We start from the raw sequence: 14,967 nt of genomic DNA on the forward strand, positions 1-14,967 counted from the left end.
TGGATTTGCCTCTGGTGACTAAATTTATTTAGCAAGGAAAGCTCCCGGCTGGCTCCACACCAGCCAACCAGTTACAGTTAATAAAGTATAACAGATCTGTCACGTAATCCAGAAAACAACCTCGGGCAGTTACAACTAAAAAATAAAGTGGATTTGTTTAATTTAAAAGCTCAAAAATAACAAGCCATGTTTTTTTTTTTAAACATGTGGTAAACACAAAAGCAATATAATCTATGATACAATGTACACTATACACAGTAGGGATGGCGGGCAGCACACAGGGGAGAAAAAGGGGCTGAAGTCCCAAAATTCAAAAGGAAACGCCACGTTACTTGGAAACAGAAAAGTAGGGAGAGAGAAATGATCACTTTCTGATAAAAAAAAAAAAAACCAAAACCAAAACCCCAAAACAATAACTCTTCAGTATTGGAAAAGAAACGTTAGGAGAAAGGGAGGCAAGAAGATGGGCAGCATCTTACAGAGAAATTAAATAAGAATTTAAAAAAGCACTCACAATACACAGTGTTCGTAATTGGGAGCGGGGAGCGTAAGGCAACGATCTCCATAGAAAAAAAGGGACCTTCCAAAGGGGGTTATATAGATATTTATAGCTATTTATAGACTTTAAATATAAAGTAGGAATGTGCTGTGGAGCCTCTCCTGGCCCGCCCGCACCGAAGCGTCCTGTCCCCTCCGTGCCCGGCTCCTGCGTGGCCGTGGGACATTTTGCTGGGCCACCACCGGGCCACCATCCCCTGGGGATCCACAGGATCGGCCCCTCGCCCCCCTTCAGAAAGGGTTTTCTTCTGCGGGGAGGGGGAGCCCAGGCAGCGTGGGAGGAAGGGCAGGAGGACGTCCCCGTGGGGTCCTCTCCTCGGGGGGGGTGGCGGGGTTTTGGGGGTGGGGGGGCCGCTGGAGTGCTGCGGCGTCACGGGCTGGTGCCCTCGCAGGGTCCGGCCGTGGTCAGGGAGCCGTGGGGCAGGTCCCGGCCCTACAAGTTCTTGGTGACCAGGTGGGTTTTATAGTGCTTCGTCAGGTGGTCACTCCGCATGAAGCGTTTCTGGCACTGCGCGCACTCGAATCTCTTGTCGCCTGTGGGGGAAGAGCAGGATCAGGGGGTGGCAGCCGGCACCGATCTGCTTTTCTCCCCGTGATCCCCTAAACCGGCCACGGTCAGGACAGTGGGGACACCCCGGGGTGGCAGTGACACCCCCACCACAGCCCCTTCCCACGGCACCACCATCATCTGGAGAGCCCAAAGGCAGCAGAGACGCCCCCCACCGCCCCCAAGTTCTCCAGTCCCTCCCAGCAACTCAGTCAAACCCCAAAGGCAACTTGTGGTGGCCCAAGATCATCCCAGTCCTCAGCTCAGCACATCCCCCCGGCTCTTGCAAGGCTCAGGATCCCGCATGGGCTGGGCCAAAGCTTTGGGGGCTGCCCTGGGAGGGAGGTTTTGGGGGTGGGGGGGGATATGTGCCCCGTAACCCCGCGGGGCCGCAGACCTGTGTGCGTGCGAGCGTGCCGCTGCAGCTCGTCGCTGCGTGTGAAGCGCTTCCCGCAGAAGACCCAGTTGCAGACGAAAGGGCGCTCGCCCGTGTGCAAGCGCACGTGAGCGCGCAGCAGCGAGGTCTTGCGGAAGGTCCTGCCGCACTCGGGGATGTGGCAGATGTGCTTCTTTTTCCCCGGGTCCCCCGGCCTGGCGAGGAAAAGCCACGGTTAGCCTTGGAGCAGGGTGCTGGGTTCCCACCGAGCTGCTCCTCTCCCCTCTCCGTGCTCACCTCTTCTCCCCGTCCTTGCAGTTGGGGCAGGTACACGCCATCCGCCGCCTCTTCTCCCCGGGCTGAATCTCTCCGGACAGCGCTTGCTCCATCTGGAGCTGGATCTGGGTCGGGCTCAGGCCGCTGATGGTCAGGTTGTTGCCGGACATGTTCTGCACAGTCAGTTGCTGCTGGCCTGGGGAGGAAAAAGGGGGGAGTCAGGCTCTGCCCTTCCGCTCCCAGAAGCTGGGGGGGGGGGGGGCCACGCTTGCGCCCACACACCAGTGCCCAACGCGTCCGTCCATGCTCCTCCCGTGGGTCCTGCCGAAACCCTCCGGAGGCAGCTGGCCGGAGGGAAGACCCCCCCCCGTGTGTGGGACGGGACACCCCGGGTCTCGACGGCCCCAGCCCTGCATGCAGCACTGCCACGGCCCCCCCCCCAGCCCCTTCCCCACCACGCGCTAGTCCCCAAGCGGGGCTGGTAAGTCCCTTTTTTCTGAATATACTGTGCGGTTTTTCAAAGTTTTTGGTTTGACCCTTCGGGGTGGGGAAATGACCAAAGAGGAAACGAAAAAGAAACTTTGAAAAAACGTGCAATATATTGATCAAAAAAACGGGACTTACCCCGGACCCTAAGGGCCGCTCCACGCTCGGGCGCTCACGGAGGCGGCAGCCTGGGCCTCGCACAGCACCCGGCAGCCGTGACGGGGGCTGGAAAGAAGAAGATGGGGTCAGCGTCAGCAAGCGGGATCGCTGCTCTGGGGGCAGCGGGGGGAGGAGGAGGAGGAATGGGATCTGACGGCGGAGCGAAGAAGGGGGTAGCTACAGAGAGGGAGGATGGGATTGGGGGGTGCAGGCGGTGCAAAGGTGCCGCCACCGCATCCACGGGAAGGGAAAGCGCGAAGCCGAGGGTCGGGGCCACGCAGCCACTCAGGAGGTGGGCACGTCCTCGCCGAACTGGGGCTGAGACCCGACCCGATTCGTTGCATTCACAGGCAGCAGCCAGCAGGTCCTACCGGTCCCTTTCGCAGCCGGGGGCTGCGGCGAGGCCCCCGCCAGCCTCGCGGCGCATTGCGGGCGGCAGCCAACATCTGCCTGTGGCACCTCCCCGACGCTCACGGCTGGCCCCGGATTTACATGCGAAGCAGCAATTAAAAACCCCCCCTTAAAAGCAACCCCAGCGAGGACGGCGGCCCGCTGCGGAGCACGAAACCACGCTGGCCCGGGTTTTATGCTGACATCGTTTAGTCAAGCAAGAAAGAACAGCTTCCAACTGCAAAACCGAGCCGGGGACTCCTGCCCGGTTCTTGCTGAGAGAGAAACCACCGCACGGCAGCAGGTCTTTCTGGATCAGAAAGCAGATAAAACCTCCCTCAGACACAGTTTCCTTCCCTTGGCTCCCTCGTGGCAGCCCAAGCCACGGGGACTGGGCTGGGGAAGGTTTGCCGGGCAGAGCGGCTGCTGGGACGTGTCTCTCCTGGCAGCGGGGAGACGAGCCGGCGGTGCGGGGGCAGACGGGCACCGGGGCTGTCCGCGGCACACGGACCGCTCCACGGCCACCTCTGGCTATTTTTGGCTTAAGGAAAACACTTGTCCCGGGGTGGTGAGGGGCTGGGATCGCTCTCAGGGAACAGTAATCCCCTCACTACAGAGCTTGGAGGGGCGCAGAGCTTGCGCGTGTGAACGCACCTCGCCCAGTTGGGCTACTGGAAGCTCAAACCAGCAGCCAGCGGGTTTGGGGAGAGATGTCCCAGCCCTGGCAGTGCTATGTGGGCCAGGGGCTGGAGGAGGGAAAACCCCGGTGCGCCGCGTCCCTCTGCCTGGCTGGGTCCCAGCTTTCCAGAAAAAAAAAAAAAAAAAAAGACACCAAGGGCCTGGGCACAGCTCAGCCTTGCCCCAGCGCAGAGCTCGGGAGCAAACTGGAGCTAGTGTGGGCTCTCCAGGCAGGATCAGTCCCTGCGCTCAGACATGCCCTGCAGCTCGGCTGCCTCCGCTAACCGCCCTCCCTGACACAGCTTCCCCAGACGGGCTTGGAAACACCCAGCAGAACCACCAAAGAGACACCCTACGAAACACTCGGGGCCTCCTGGAACGACGGGGAGCTCGAGAAGCTGATGACATTTAACAGTCAGCAACATTCAGCCTCAGGGTACGAGGGATCCGTTTACAAAGCTGCAATATCCCAGCTGCAAAGCGCGCTGGCTGGCTGGGAGGGGTGGGGGTGGCTTTCTGTCCTGTGGGTCGGGGGGTGGGGGGGCTGCCCATGTCCCGCCGTCCCTCCCGCCCCGTCGCAGGGCGCGGCCCACCTCCGGTGTTGGTGATGGTGACAGGGACGCCCTGGACTTGCACGCCGTTGATGTTGATGGTCTGCATGGCCTGCGCCGCGGCCGCCAGCTGAGCCGCGTTCAAGCTGATGATGCCTCCGGCGGGAGCGATCTTTGGCAGAGTGCGTTCCTTACGCGCGGCTGGTTTCTTGCCGCCGCCCGCCGCGCCGGAGCTGCGGGACACGGGGCTGCTGCAAGAGGTCCCAGACGGAGCCACCGTCATGGCTGGGGCTTCCTGGAGCAGCACTGTCTGCAGCTCACCCGACGGCGTTTTGAAGTAGACCTGAGGGGAGGAGAGAAGAGGAAGGAGAGCGGCCACTGTCACCCCGCTCCACCCCAGACCCTGCACAGCCCAGGAATCTGGGCCTGCGATGAACCAAAGAGCTGGAGAAGTTGCCTGAGCAGCCAAAGACCCTTTGTGGGCCTCCTGAAGAAAGGTCCTGGCCTTGCACAGCAGCAAAGGGCTGCTTTGGCCTTGCAGCCTGGTTTCCCAAAGCAACACTGAAGACATAGTCCTACAGGCCGTGAGCCCCACTTCCCCCCACCCTCCCTCTGCCTCCCCAGAGCTTCTCAGCAGGCTGGCGCATCCCAGCCCAGGCTGGTGGCACAGCAGAGGTTTCAAGGACACTGAGCTTCTACAGGTCCTGCAAAAGGAGGTGGCCAGCGAGAGAGACTTAATAAAGCCCTGCGGAGGGAACGGCTGTGCTCCCAACCCTTCTTAGACATCAGAGAATCCACACAAGCGATGCCTAAACCGGATGCCAAGATGTTTGGTGGCTCACAAAACCCTTCGGCTTTTAAAGCCTGAGCGAGGGCTCAGAGGAGGAACAGGGCAGAGGGACCTTGCCGGAGGAGACGGGAGGTGGTACCTGGGTAGGAGCGGATTCCGTCGTCTGGATCTGGAAGTTGGGGGAGGATTTTTGGGGGACGGTGGGGAGCGTGGCGGAGGCGGCCTGGACCACGCGCAGGGCCTGCTGCGGGATCTGCACCACCTGCGCCTCCTGCTTGGGCTGCACCACCTGTACCTGCTGCACCACAGCCGGCTGGCCGGAGCCCGGGCTCTGCACGATCAGCAGGTTGTTCCCCGCTTGGATGATGTTCTCCGCCGTGGTTTCTATCAACACCGTCTCCACTTGCTCGGCCACGGCCACGGCGGCGGGCTGGGCGGGCGACAGGGCTTTCTTTCGAGTCTTTTTGCTGGGTTTCGAGGGGCTCTCGGCGAGGATCTGAGCCTGCCCGCCCGGCTCAGCCGCGTTCACCAGGTTGTTCACGGGCAGCGTCAGCGTCACGTTGCTGCCGCCCGCTAGCTTGACCACGCCGCTCGTGCCCTGCACTGGTGAAGCTCCACCCTTTTGCGCCGGTGCCGGTTTGATGGGCACAGGCTTGTGAGAGGAAGAGGAAGGGGTGATGATGGCTTGGTTCGTGCCCGGAATAATCTGGATCTGGTTGGTGAGGTTGGGCTGGACTTGGATGGTCTGTCCCCCCGCGGCCTGGATCTGGGGCACCGCCTGGTACTGGATGTTGGAGGACGAGCGGGTCCCCTTGTTGATGACAGTTGGGTTCTGAATGGCAAAAACCAGCTGTCCCCCGGGGTAGGAGGTGCCGACCTGAGAGCCCTGGATCTGGAAGAGGTTCCCTTTCGACGACAGGATCCCAAAGCTGTTCTTCCCGGAGCCCAGAGGGAGCGGAGCAGGTTTGATGGGGACGAGTTTGCGAGGCGTTGGCTGAGGAGGGGCAGGAGGAGTCACGGCGGCTTCCACGGCGGGGGGACCGATTTTGCTACATGTCGCTGCGAGGAGGGCCAGAGGAGATGGCTGGGAGTCCTGGGGAGCCGGGAAGGAGACGGGTAAGTTAGAGACAGAGGCTTGTACCAGACACCTGGAGATCAGGTCAGCGAAGGGAAAGGTACACGCTATCGAAAGCAATCCTGTCCATGCCAATGAGACACCCCTTATTAAAGGAACTGCTTAATTACCCATACCACGTGTGCCTTTAGCTAACCCTCCTCACACTACTTCTAGCCATCAGGATGGTGAGTGCCTTTTAATCGTGTGCCTATGTTCTTACAACCTCTATAAAGCTGCAAATACCCGACGAGCCCTGCTGGTATTTACACCCATTACACACACCCTGGAGTGCCATAGGCAGCTTTAATTCCGAGACCACCTTGTGATATCAGCTGCTAACACGACCCAAGAGGTCCTTAAGGAAAACACACCACGGGGAGGAGAAATAACACTCCAGTAGAGTTGGCGTCGGGGCTGGGAACGAGTCCAGAGCGCGGCTCCCCAGCCTGTCCTGCGCCCAGCCCTCGCCCTGACGCGCCAACCCTGGCTACAGCGGAGGCAGGAGGGGTTCAACGATGCAGAGTTTGCTGTCCTGCACCCCAGAACTTTCCCTCCGCCCCAGTGGGGAGCTGGAATCTCAGCAGTGATCCCCGTACTCACCTGGGCAGTGGAGGCAGCCGGCTGCAGGTATTCACTGGGGCTGACGGCAGCAGTCGCAGCCATGCTGCCTCTTGATCTGCGAGGAGGAAGCAGAGAGATGGAAGAGTAAGACCAGCAGCAAGAGCCGAGGTGGCAGCTCCTCAAGGCGCCCAGCCAAAAGCCCTGATGCCCAAGGGCCTCTCCCGGTGTCCCCCTGCATCGCCCCACGATGTCACATCTCACCCACACGCCTTCAGCAGAGGGGGGAATTACAGAAATCTCACCACCTCAACGCCTTCTCCCTGCACTTTCCTTTGTTTGCCACCAACGGGAGATGCCAGTTGTGGTGAGCAACCGACCGCAGCCCTCACAGCCTTGACCTGCAGCCCCCCTGGGCTGACAGAGACCATCGCTGCCCTGCCGAGCCCCCGCTGCAAAGCAAAGGCAAACATGTCCAGCAAGCCGATGGCTTCCCGGCTCCCAGCCCGCTCCATCTCCCTGCTGCTTGTTTTTCTAACTTTGAGAATCAAACAGAACACAGTTCTAGTACGTAATCGTATTTCTGAAGGCTGGAAAAATATTGTTTCAATTATTTTGGTATGCTGTCAGTGCCGAGTGTTTGTAAGTTATGTAATTAAAAGGTCATTTCAGGGAATAAAAAAAAGCTGCTGGTGCTGGCTGGCAGCGGGACCCTGCGAGGCTGAGAAAAGCCATCGGTGAGCGGGGAGGAGAGAGCGGCAGCTGGCAGCACAGGGAGAGGAGGTGCCCACAGGAGCCAGTGCCACGGAGCCTATGGGAGTTAAATAAATGGGATCTGCGGGGCCGGGGAGAGGCGAGGGGTGAAGTTACAGCGGAGGAGCTGCGGCAGGGAGGGCTCAGGCCGAGCGGCCGCGGCTCCTGCGATGGCACGGCGGGAGCGTGGGACCAGGCAGGGCCACCCCGAGGGGCAGCGGGGAGGACGGGGACGATTCACTGCCCCCGCAGCTTTGCTGCCTTCCTCTCTCGACGCTCTCCTTGGGAGGCTGACAACTCCGGGACTCTGACAACTCCAGGACAACTCACCACCCCCGCGGCTTTGCTGCCTTCCTCTCTTGACGCTCTCCTCAGGACTCTGACACTTCTGCTGCCCCGAACGCCACAGACCGATAACACTGAGGCTCCCCTTGCCACCGGGGCAGCTACAGCAGTTTCTTTTTAAAGCTTTAAGATAGCAAAGCCAAGGAAAGAAACTCCTAAATCCTCACAATTTGCTAAATCTTTTGTTCTGGACTAGCAAGATATTTCACCCTCAACATTTCCTTTGGCAAATTCCCCAGTCACCCCCATCCAGCAGTTGCTGTATGGCTCAATAGCTTGATAATATTTGCCTGGATAAGGTGCCAGGGAGAACTTGTCTGAGCTTGAATGCTCTTTACTACTGCTGCTGACAACGTCCTGACTTCAGATGGGGAATTACAGCTGTCGGAGGAATAGGGATGCTAGGGATTTACTCGGGTCATCTCCGAGACGCAGCCCTGGTGCAGGCAAGCCGACGGGAAGCCAGCGCTGTGGCATTTCTAGAGATGCTTGGATGGCAGGAGCAACGGGAAGCGTTGGCAGAGGATGCATAGCACAATGAAGATATGAAGTCCCAGATGGCTTATAACACATCGTACCAGCCAAAAATTAACTGTTGTGTAAGCACAGCGAGTAGCTTTTTGCTGCTTACAGAGATCGGGCAAGAATCGTGTCCCAGGACTGCGACAGAGCGCTGGTCTCGGGCGAAGTGAAGATCAGGCAACCGCAGAGTTGCTGTTTAACAACCTCGTACTCCTGCCCAGGGAGCTGCGGGAGATCCAGGGTAGGACGAGGGACTACAAGGGTGGGGAAAACTAGGTGTGGGGTTTGGTTCAAAGGGAACAAATGCCGTGTTCCGCAGCGCAGCACGACAAAGGCTGGGCAGCATCGCTTGCAACAGAGGCAAGAGACATCAGCACAGGCTGGCCGAGGGTGACAGGGCCAGCACTCAACCTCAGAAAGGGCAAACTTGACCTTGCTTGAAGCAGCATCCGCTGCCAGGACGTGGCTGCAGGAGCCTTGGGGCAAAAGGCACATCTGCATTGGGAAAATAAGGGGGTTCTTTTGTTTTGAAATTGTCAGCTAGCAGGGATGGCGCAGAAGGCGGATGCACTGGCTGCCCAATGCAAGGGCCGGTCGTCACATCTTAATACAGCTTAAGGCCGGGAGAAAAGGCCTCCAGGTAACTGAGATGCAGCCAATGCTTGTGTAAAACCAGAGGTGAAGGCTCTCGGCTCGCCCTGCAACCCTCGGCCGTCCCGCGCGGCACGGACCGAGACAGACATCTCCTCCCTGGGAACGCGAAGCCTTTCGCCAAACAAAAACCCACTGAGAAACCAAGCGATTGGGCCCCGGGCCAAGTCACCAAGGAGCCCGCTTCCCAAAGGCAGGCAGCTCGCCCCCTCGCCGGCACAGGCTCCACGGCTCCTCCCGAGGCTCCGCGGAGGCTCTTTCACAGCCCTGCTGCGACCGAGAGCATAAATCCCCGGGAAGAGTCAGGTCAGAGTCCCAGGCGCCTGGAATGGCATCGCATGGAAATTACTCGCCCCGTTCCTTAGCAAAGGGCATCCTTTCCCTTGAAGCCACTTGCTGTGGCAGCCTCCCAGAGACGAAAGCATCAGATGCTCGCACCCAGCGAGCTGGCCTGCGATAAAAGGACGCTTTCTTCCCAGCAAGCCGGGAGCTTGTATGGCTGCCCGAGTTCAATGGCTGCACCCTCCCTTTCAGCAGAATTAGGGCATTGCTGAGGATTAACAGCCCTGACTACAAATAAGAGCAATGCTGAGCTGGCCAGAAAGAGAGACACATACCAAGAGAGATCCCATTAGCCTGAACAAATAAATAAGGATAATGACTGGGGGAGAAGCCTTGTGTTGCTGTAGTTGCGGTGTAATCCCTCCGCGAGTTTCTCACTTGTACAACTCACGTCCGAGTCCAGCAGCGACAGTTTCACATCCTGAGGGTGTAACGCGGTGTAAACCTCCTCAAAGCGCGGTGAAACCAAGCGGGTACCAAAGGACATGGCTTCACTCTTCGTGTGTTTGCCCAGGACAGAACTGGGACAGTCACTGCCTGTGGGGAACGTTTCTGGATCTGCCCTGAGGGCTACAGACCCTCCCGAGAGGCAGGAGCTCCCCTCCAGCACCCTCTCACCGATGTGTGCCATGAAACCATCGCATTACGTTCCTCAAACGAGCACAACCAGGACTCGTTCCTGCCCTGGGCCACACGAACCAAGCGCCTCGCGTCCCAGCCAACTGTCCACATAACCTGAGGTCTGCCTGACAGCGCTCCGAGGAGCTCACGGAGCTCGCCGTGAGCTCACAGCACACAGACCGGGGGGGAAAAAAAAAAAAAAAAAAATCCACAGGACTCGAGCGATGGAGCTGGAGGAAGAGAAAACTTACCAACCGCGCCAGCCCATGAGACCCCATGTCCAGCCGGAGGAAACGCCTGCTAGCTGCCAGCTGGACCGCTCACACCAGCACGATTGGTAGGTTTGCTCAGAGGTGGCTCCTTCGCTTCTCACAAGAATTTATTTACTTTGGAAACTGTGCCATTATCTTCAACATTCTACAAGAGATATAAAGGGGAGAGATGTTGCGGGGTGTTTTGTTTTGTTTGGTTTTTTTGTTTGTTTTTTTTTTTTCCTTCCTAACCAGGACAAGACCATCTCCTCAGGGAGCTGCCAGACAGTCCTCTGCAGGATCTATGGCTTCCAGCTCGGCAGAAGAGCCCGGGACAGAGGCCAGCACTGATGAGAAGGCACCTGTCAGTCCTCACAACCAACACTCATCCTGCAGCTCGAGCAGCGCAGGCACTTCTACACAGCTACAAAATTCCCTTTCGGGGGGTCTGGAAAAGTTTGGTATATCTTAGATCACGATTTCAAGCCCTATCACCGCAATATCCTTGTTACCTTCTCACAGCCCCGCCCTGAGAGAGGAAATACCACATCAACATACAGACAGAGCACAAGCCACCAGTCCAGGTTATTCCAGTTGCAGCGGAGCCTCTGCTCCCCAAAATGCCCTTCCCCAGCTGCCTGATGGATCTTTGGGGGGGGGGGGGGGGGAACAGGGGGGTGAACATGATCCTAACTTTCAGCACTCAATTTAAGCCGATTAACACACCTGATCTGCGTTACAGCGGTTTTAATTAGCACCTTGAGCATGAAGGTGAATCAGAGTCCCCTAAAATCCATGGAAGACCTCAGCAACTGCGGAAACTGCTCAGGATTATGAAGCCAAGCACGGTCATAGGGGAAAAACAACACGCCGATGGTAGCAGCCCCATTTGTTTGTCATGGCCATAAGCAAGTATTCAAAGTTGGGCACAAAGGATCTCAAACACCTGTGTATTTACATATTAACAGCAGGAAATCAAGCAATGGCTTAGAATAAACTGGCCAGGATTTCTGTTGTTGTTGTTTTAACTCCTGGCCTGACTCTGCCACGCCTGTGACAGCGCAGGCGTTACAGCCACTTGCCAACATCAGTTTGTTTTCTCTTTCCTTGATGCTGGGGGGAACTTCCCCCGGCGCTTTGGCTGCGTTTAAGGAAGAGTAAGAGGAGAAGCAGCTAAAATAAAGCGAGCCGGGAGGGCCGTGCTGGCAAGGACGCACGGGCACGCTGCGGGAGGGCCGGCCTCGGGGAGGAGGGAGCAGCTCCTCGCTCTGCACATCCGAGGAAGGTTTTGGGAGCGAGCGGATGGTGGGGCACCCTTGAGCGGCAGCTCCCCCCAGAGCAACAACAGGCCCCCGGTGCGAACTTCCAGCGGCGTCGACCCGCAGCCTCCCCGGGCGGCCGAGAGCCTGTTGCACTGCACAGCCCCAGGGATAACTGCTTCAGTCCTCATCTCCCTGCTGCTCCCCCGGCCCTGAGGCTGCACCCCCAGCCCCGGGACGGCTCCCCCAGCCTTAAGGCTGGGCCCTCAGCCCCGAGGCTGCTCCCCCAACCCCAGGATGACACCCCCATCCCCGAGGCTGCTCCTCCAGCTCTGCCCCGCAGCCCTCCCCCCCCTGTACCGGCCGGTGCCCGAGGGGAACGACCCCAAATCCCTCTCCACATCCAAGGGGCCAGAACGGGACAGGGATGAAACGCCCTTCCCCCTACAGCCCCGCCCGCCCACCCCCCCCCCCCCCAGCAGCAACCTCCGGCCCCGTCCATCCCTCCCCTCCAAAGATGGAGCGGATTCCCACGCAGCCCCCCCTCCGCGCACCCCCACCCCGCGTGGGGCTCCTGCGGCCCAGGCACCCCAGCACGGACACCCCCATCCCCAAGGACCCCCGCAGCAGCCCGGGCAGCCCCCCCCCCCCCCCCCCCCCCCCCCTCCACTCGCCGCTGAACCGGGCGGCCCCGGGCGGGGGGGGTGCGGCGCGGGGAAAGGGACCCCCGGACCCACACTACCACGTACCGGGGCACCCCCCGACCACGGCCCAGCCCCCCTCGGGCCGCGGGGCCGCCCCGCCCGGCGGCGGCGGCGGTCCCCGGGGAGGCGGGCCGAGATGGCGAACCCGCCCCCGACCGGGCCCCGGCCCCGGAAGCGCCGCCCGCCCGGCTCATCGGGGAGGGCGGGCCGGGAAGGCCGCACGCCCCTTCCGGGCCCGGCGCTACGGCCGCTGCTCCCTGCCCGCTCCCCCCCCCCCCCCACCCGCTCCGCCGCGGGCCCGCACAAACCGGCCGGAGAGGTGGCGGCGGCGGCTCCGACTCCCTTCACGGCGCCATCTTCCTCCTCCGGGGCCGCCCGGGCACCGCCCTAGGTGATCCGCCCCCTCGGTGGCTTTTAGACCAATCCCCACCGGGTTTGCTGGCGCTCTGGCCAACGGACGGCGAGCTGCTTCACCGTTAGCCAATCCGCCGCGGCTTGCCGCTTGATAGGCAGCTCCGTCGAGCAATAGGACCCGTGATGGAGTGGCAGCTTCGCCAATGGGTGCGGATCTCTGAGGTGACAGACGGAAGCGGAGGCCCAATGGGAGGGTAGAGCTTTGATTGACAGCGCGGCTGACTAATGGGAGCAAGCTCAGCCTGTCAGCGTCCACTGATTGATTGACAAGCCTCCGAGGCGGAGTAGGCGGACTTCCTCGTGGGCGGGAGTCACCCGAAACCCGCCTCTCGGTTGGTCGCAGCCGCCTTGATTGACACGCAGAGAAGGCAATTGGGAGACGCGAGGCAGCCCCCAGCTCCGCTTTTGATTGGCTACGCCCCTTGGAGGGGGTCCGAAGCGTTGAAGCTTGGTGTCGGCCGCGGGGTCCCGGGGATGCTCGGGGGGGGGGGGGGGGCGACCCCCGCCGTAAGCCGCTGGGTGCCCCTGGGGGGGGCCGGGGGTGTCGCTGGTGCTGTGTGTGTCCCCCTCCTCCCCAATCCGGGGGGAGCAGGACCGAGACCCACCCCCCCCCCCCCCGCCACAAATGGGGAAACTGAGGCAATGGAGAGAGCCCTCGCCCCGCGGGCTGTGCTGGCGCCCATCACCGTCCCCTCGGGGCTCCCCAACACAGGCGGCGGGGGGAAAACCCCAGACACCCCCACCCACCGCGGGGCGTGGGGGGCCGCCAGTGGGGGTGAACATCGGGGGGGGGGGGGGGGGGCGTACCTCAAGTCCGGTGGCACCCACCCAGCCCCGCTTACCCCTGAAGGACCCCACCTCCCCCAGGGGTTGGGGGGTACCCGGGGGGGTTGGGGTGCCCTGTCTCCCTGCAGGGGTTGAGGTACCTGGAAGGGTTTGGGGGTGCCCAGAGGGAGTCGGGGTGCCCCGTCTTTCTCCGGGGATCAGGGTGCCCAGAGGGGTTGGGGCACCCCATCTTTCTCCGGGGATCAGGGTGCTCAGAGTGGGTCAGGGTGCCCCATCTTTCTCCGGGGATCAGGGTGCTCAGAGTGGGTCAGGGTGCCCCATCTTTCTCCAGGGGTCAGGGTGCTCCGAGGGGGTCGGGGCGCCCCATCTTTCTCCAGGGATCAGGGTGCTCCGAGGGGGTCAGGGTGCCCCATCTTTCTCCGGGGATCAGGGTGCCCAGAGGGGGTCAGGGTGCCCCATCTTTCTCCAGGGGTCAGGGTGCTCCGAGGGGGTCAGGGTGCCCCATCTTTCTCCGGGGATCAGGGTGCCCAGAGGGGGTCAGGGTGCCCCATCTTTCTCCGGGGATCAGGGTGCTCCGAGGGGGTCAGGGTGCCCCATCTTTCTCCGGGGGTCAGGGTGCTCCGAGGGGGTCGGGGCGCCCCATCTTTCTCCAGGGGTCAGGGTGCTCCGAGGGGGTCAGGGTGCCCCATCTTTCTCCGGAGATCAGGGTGCTCAGAGGGGGTCAGGGTGCTCAGAGGGGGTCAGGGTGCCCCATCTTTCTCCGGGGATCAGGGTGCTCCGAGGGGGTCAGGGTGCCCCATCTTTCTCCAGGGGTCAGGGTGCTCCGAGGGGGTCAGGGTGCCCCATCTTTCTCCGGAGATCAGGGTGCTCAGAGGGGGTCAGGGTGCTCAGAGGGGGTCAGGGTGCCCCATCTTTCTCCAGGGGTCAGGGTGCTTCAAGGGGGTCAGGGTGCCCCATCTTTCTCCAGGGGTCAGGGTGCTCCGAGGGGGTCAGGGTGCCCCATCTTTCTCTGGAGATCAGGGTGCCCAGAGGGGGTCGGGGCGCCCCATCTTTCTCTAGGGATCAGGGTGCTTAGAGGGGGTCAGGGTGCTCAGAGGGGGTCAGGGTGCCCCATCTTTCTCCAGGGGTCAGGGTGCTTAGAGGGGGTCGGGGTGCTCTGAGGGGGTCGGGGTGCTGGGGGTGGAGATGTCAGGCTGCTTGGAGGGATCCGGGGTGCAGAGGGGATGCCCGGCCAACTGTGACACCCCCCACCCCAAGCTCCTCCCCCCCTCCCAGCTCCACGACCACCCACCCCAGCGCAGCCGAGGGGTCCCCAGTGTCTCCTGCTCCCCCCCCCGACCCCCCCCATGCCAGGCCTGCCAGGGCCCCGGGGTGCCCAGCTGGCTCCAGCCCCCACGGGACCAGCACCTCCCACTGGAGCCAAATAATTGCTCGGTGCTTTGTTGTGCAGTGTCTATGGCCCCGGGGCCTTCATTTGTGGGAACTTGCTGTGGCGAGTGCCTCCCTTTTAATTACCTCCCCTCCTCATGCTCCTGCTTACTCACTGCCTGGCACCGGCGCCTCCGACCCCCACCTCGGCCCCTGGTGTCCCCCCCCCCCCCCCCATTTCTCCTTCTCCAACCCCCCCAGCCACGCGCGGGGGTCCCGGCGGCACGTCTCGGGGTGCCGCGTTCGGATGGACAGAGCAGCCGGTGGCCGTGGGGTGAAGGCGAGCGGGGACCTGGCCCCCAGTTGGGCAGGTGGAAGGGGAGGGTTGGGGCTGGGTGCCTGGCGGGGTCCCCTTGGGTGGGGGCCACCCACAGCCGCCCCCGGGGACCTGACTCTGGCCAAGCT

The 14,967-nt window shown here is 61.3% G+C and overlaps 1 protein-coding gene and 1 long non-coding RNA gene across 4 annotated transcripts; one reads left to right on the forward strand and one right to left on the reverse strand.

Moving 5' to 3' along the window:
• Window positions 1-12,341, reverse strand: SP2 (Sp2 transcription factor). Of its 3 annotated transcripts, none has more exons than XM_042787057.1 (7): window positions 12,243-12,341; window positions 6,529-6,604; window positions 4,951-5,904; window positions 4,064-4,364; window positions 1,779-1,953; window positions 1,503-1,696; window positions 1-1,092 (listed from the first exon to the last, which is right to left on the reverse strand). In XM_042787057.1, the coding sequence occupies exons 2-7, from the start codon at window positions 6,589-6,591 to the stop codon at window positions 992-994; spliced, it is 1,788 nt and encodes a 595-aa protein (XP_042642991.1). In that variant the 5' UTR covers window positions 6,592-6,604; window positions 12,243-12,341; the 3' UTR covers window positions 1-991. The 3 variants fall into 3 exon arrangements, with proteins under 3 accessions (XP_042642991.1, XP_042642990.1, XP_042642992.1); XM_042787056.1 differs by lacking the exon at window positions 12,243-12,341 and adding an exon at window positions 11,980-12,143; XM_042787058.1 differs by lacking the exon at window positions 12,243-12,341 and adding an exon at window positions 9,972-10,080.
• On the forward strand, window positions 9,960-10,985 carry LOC122152774. The gene is made up of 2 exons (XR_006164811.1): window positions 9,960-10,057; window positions 10,227-10,985. It is a non-coding gene; the product is annotated as an uncharacterized LOC122152774 (long non-coding RNA).
• Window positions 12,342-14,967: the final 2,626 nt, after the last annotated feature.

This window comes from Tyto alba, unplaced genomic scaffold (assembly GCF_018691265.1).
Source record: "Tyto alba isolate M040663 unplaced genomic scaffold, T.alba_DEE_v4.0 Super-Scaffold_12, whole genome shotgun sequence".
NCBI lineage: Eukaryota > Metazoa > Chordata > Aves > Strigiformes > Tytonidae > Tyto > Tyto alba.

Coding starts and splice junctions, on each gene's coding strand:
- SP2 (XM_042787056.1), bottom strand. CDS start 12,128: ATGAGCCGGGCGGGCGGCGCTTCCGGGGCCGGGGCCCGGTCGGGGGCG. Junction 6,605..11,979: donor CGTGGTCGGGGGGTGCCCCG/GTACGTGGTAGT, acceptor TCCTCCTCGCAG/ATCAAGAGGCAGCATGGCTG. Junction 1,697..1,778: donor TGCAAGGACGGGGAGAAGAG/GTGAGCACGGAG, acceptor TTTCCTCGCCAG/GCCGGGGGACCCGGGGAAAA.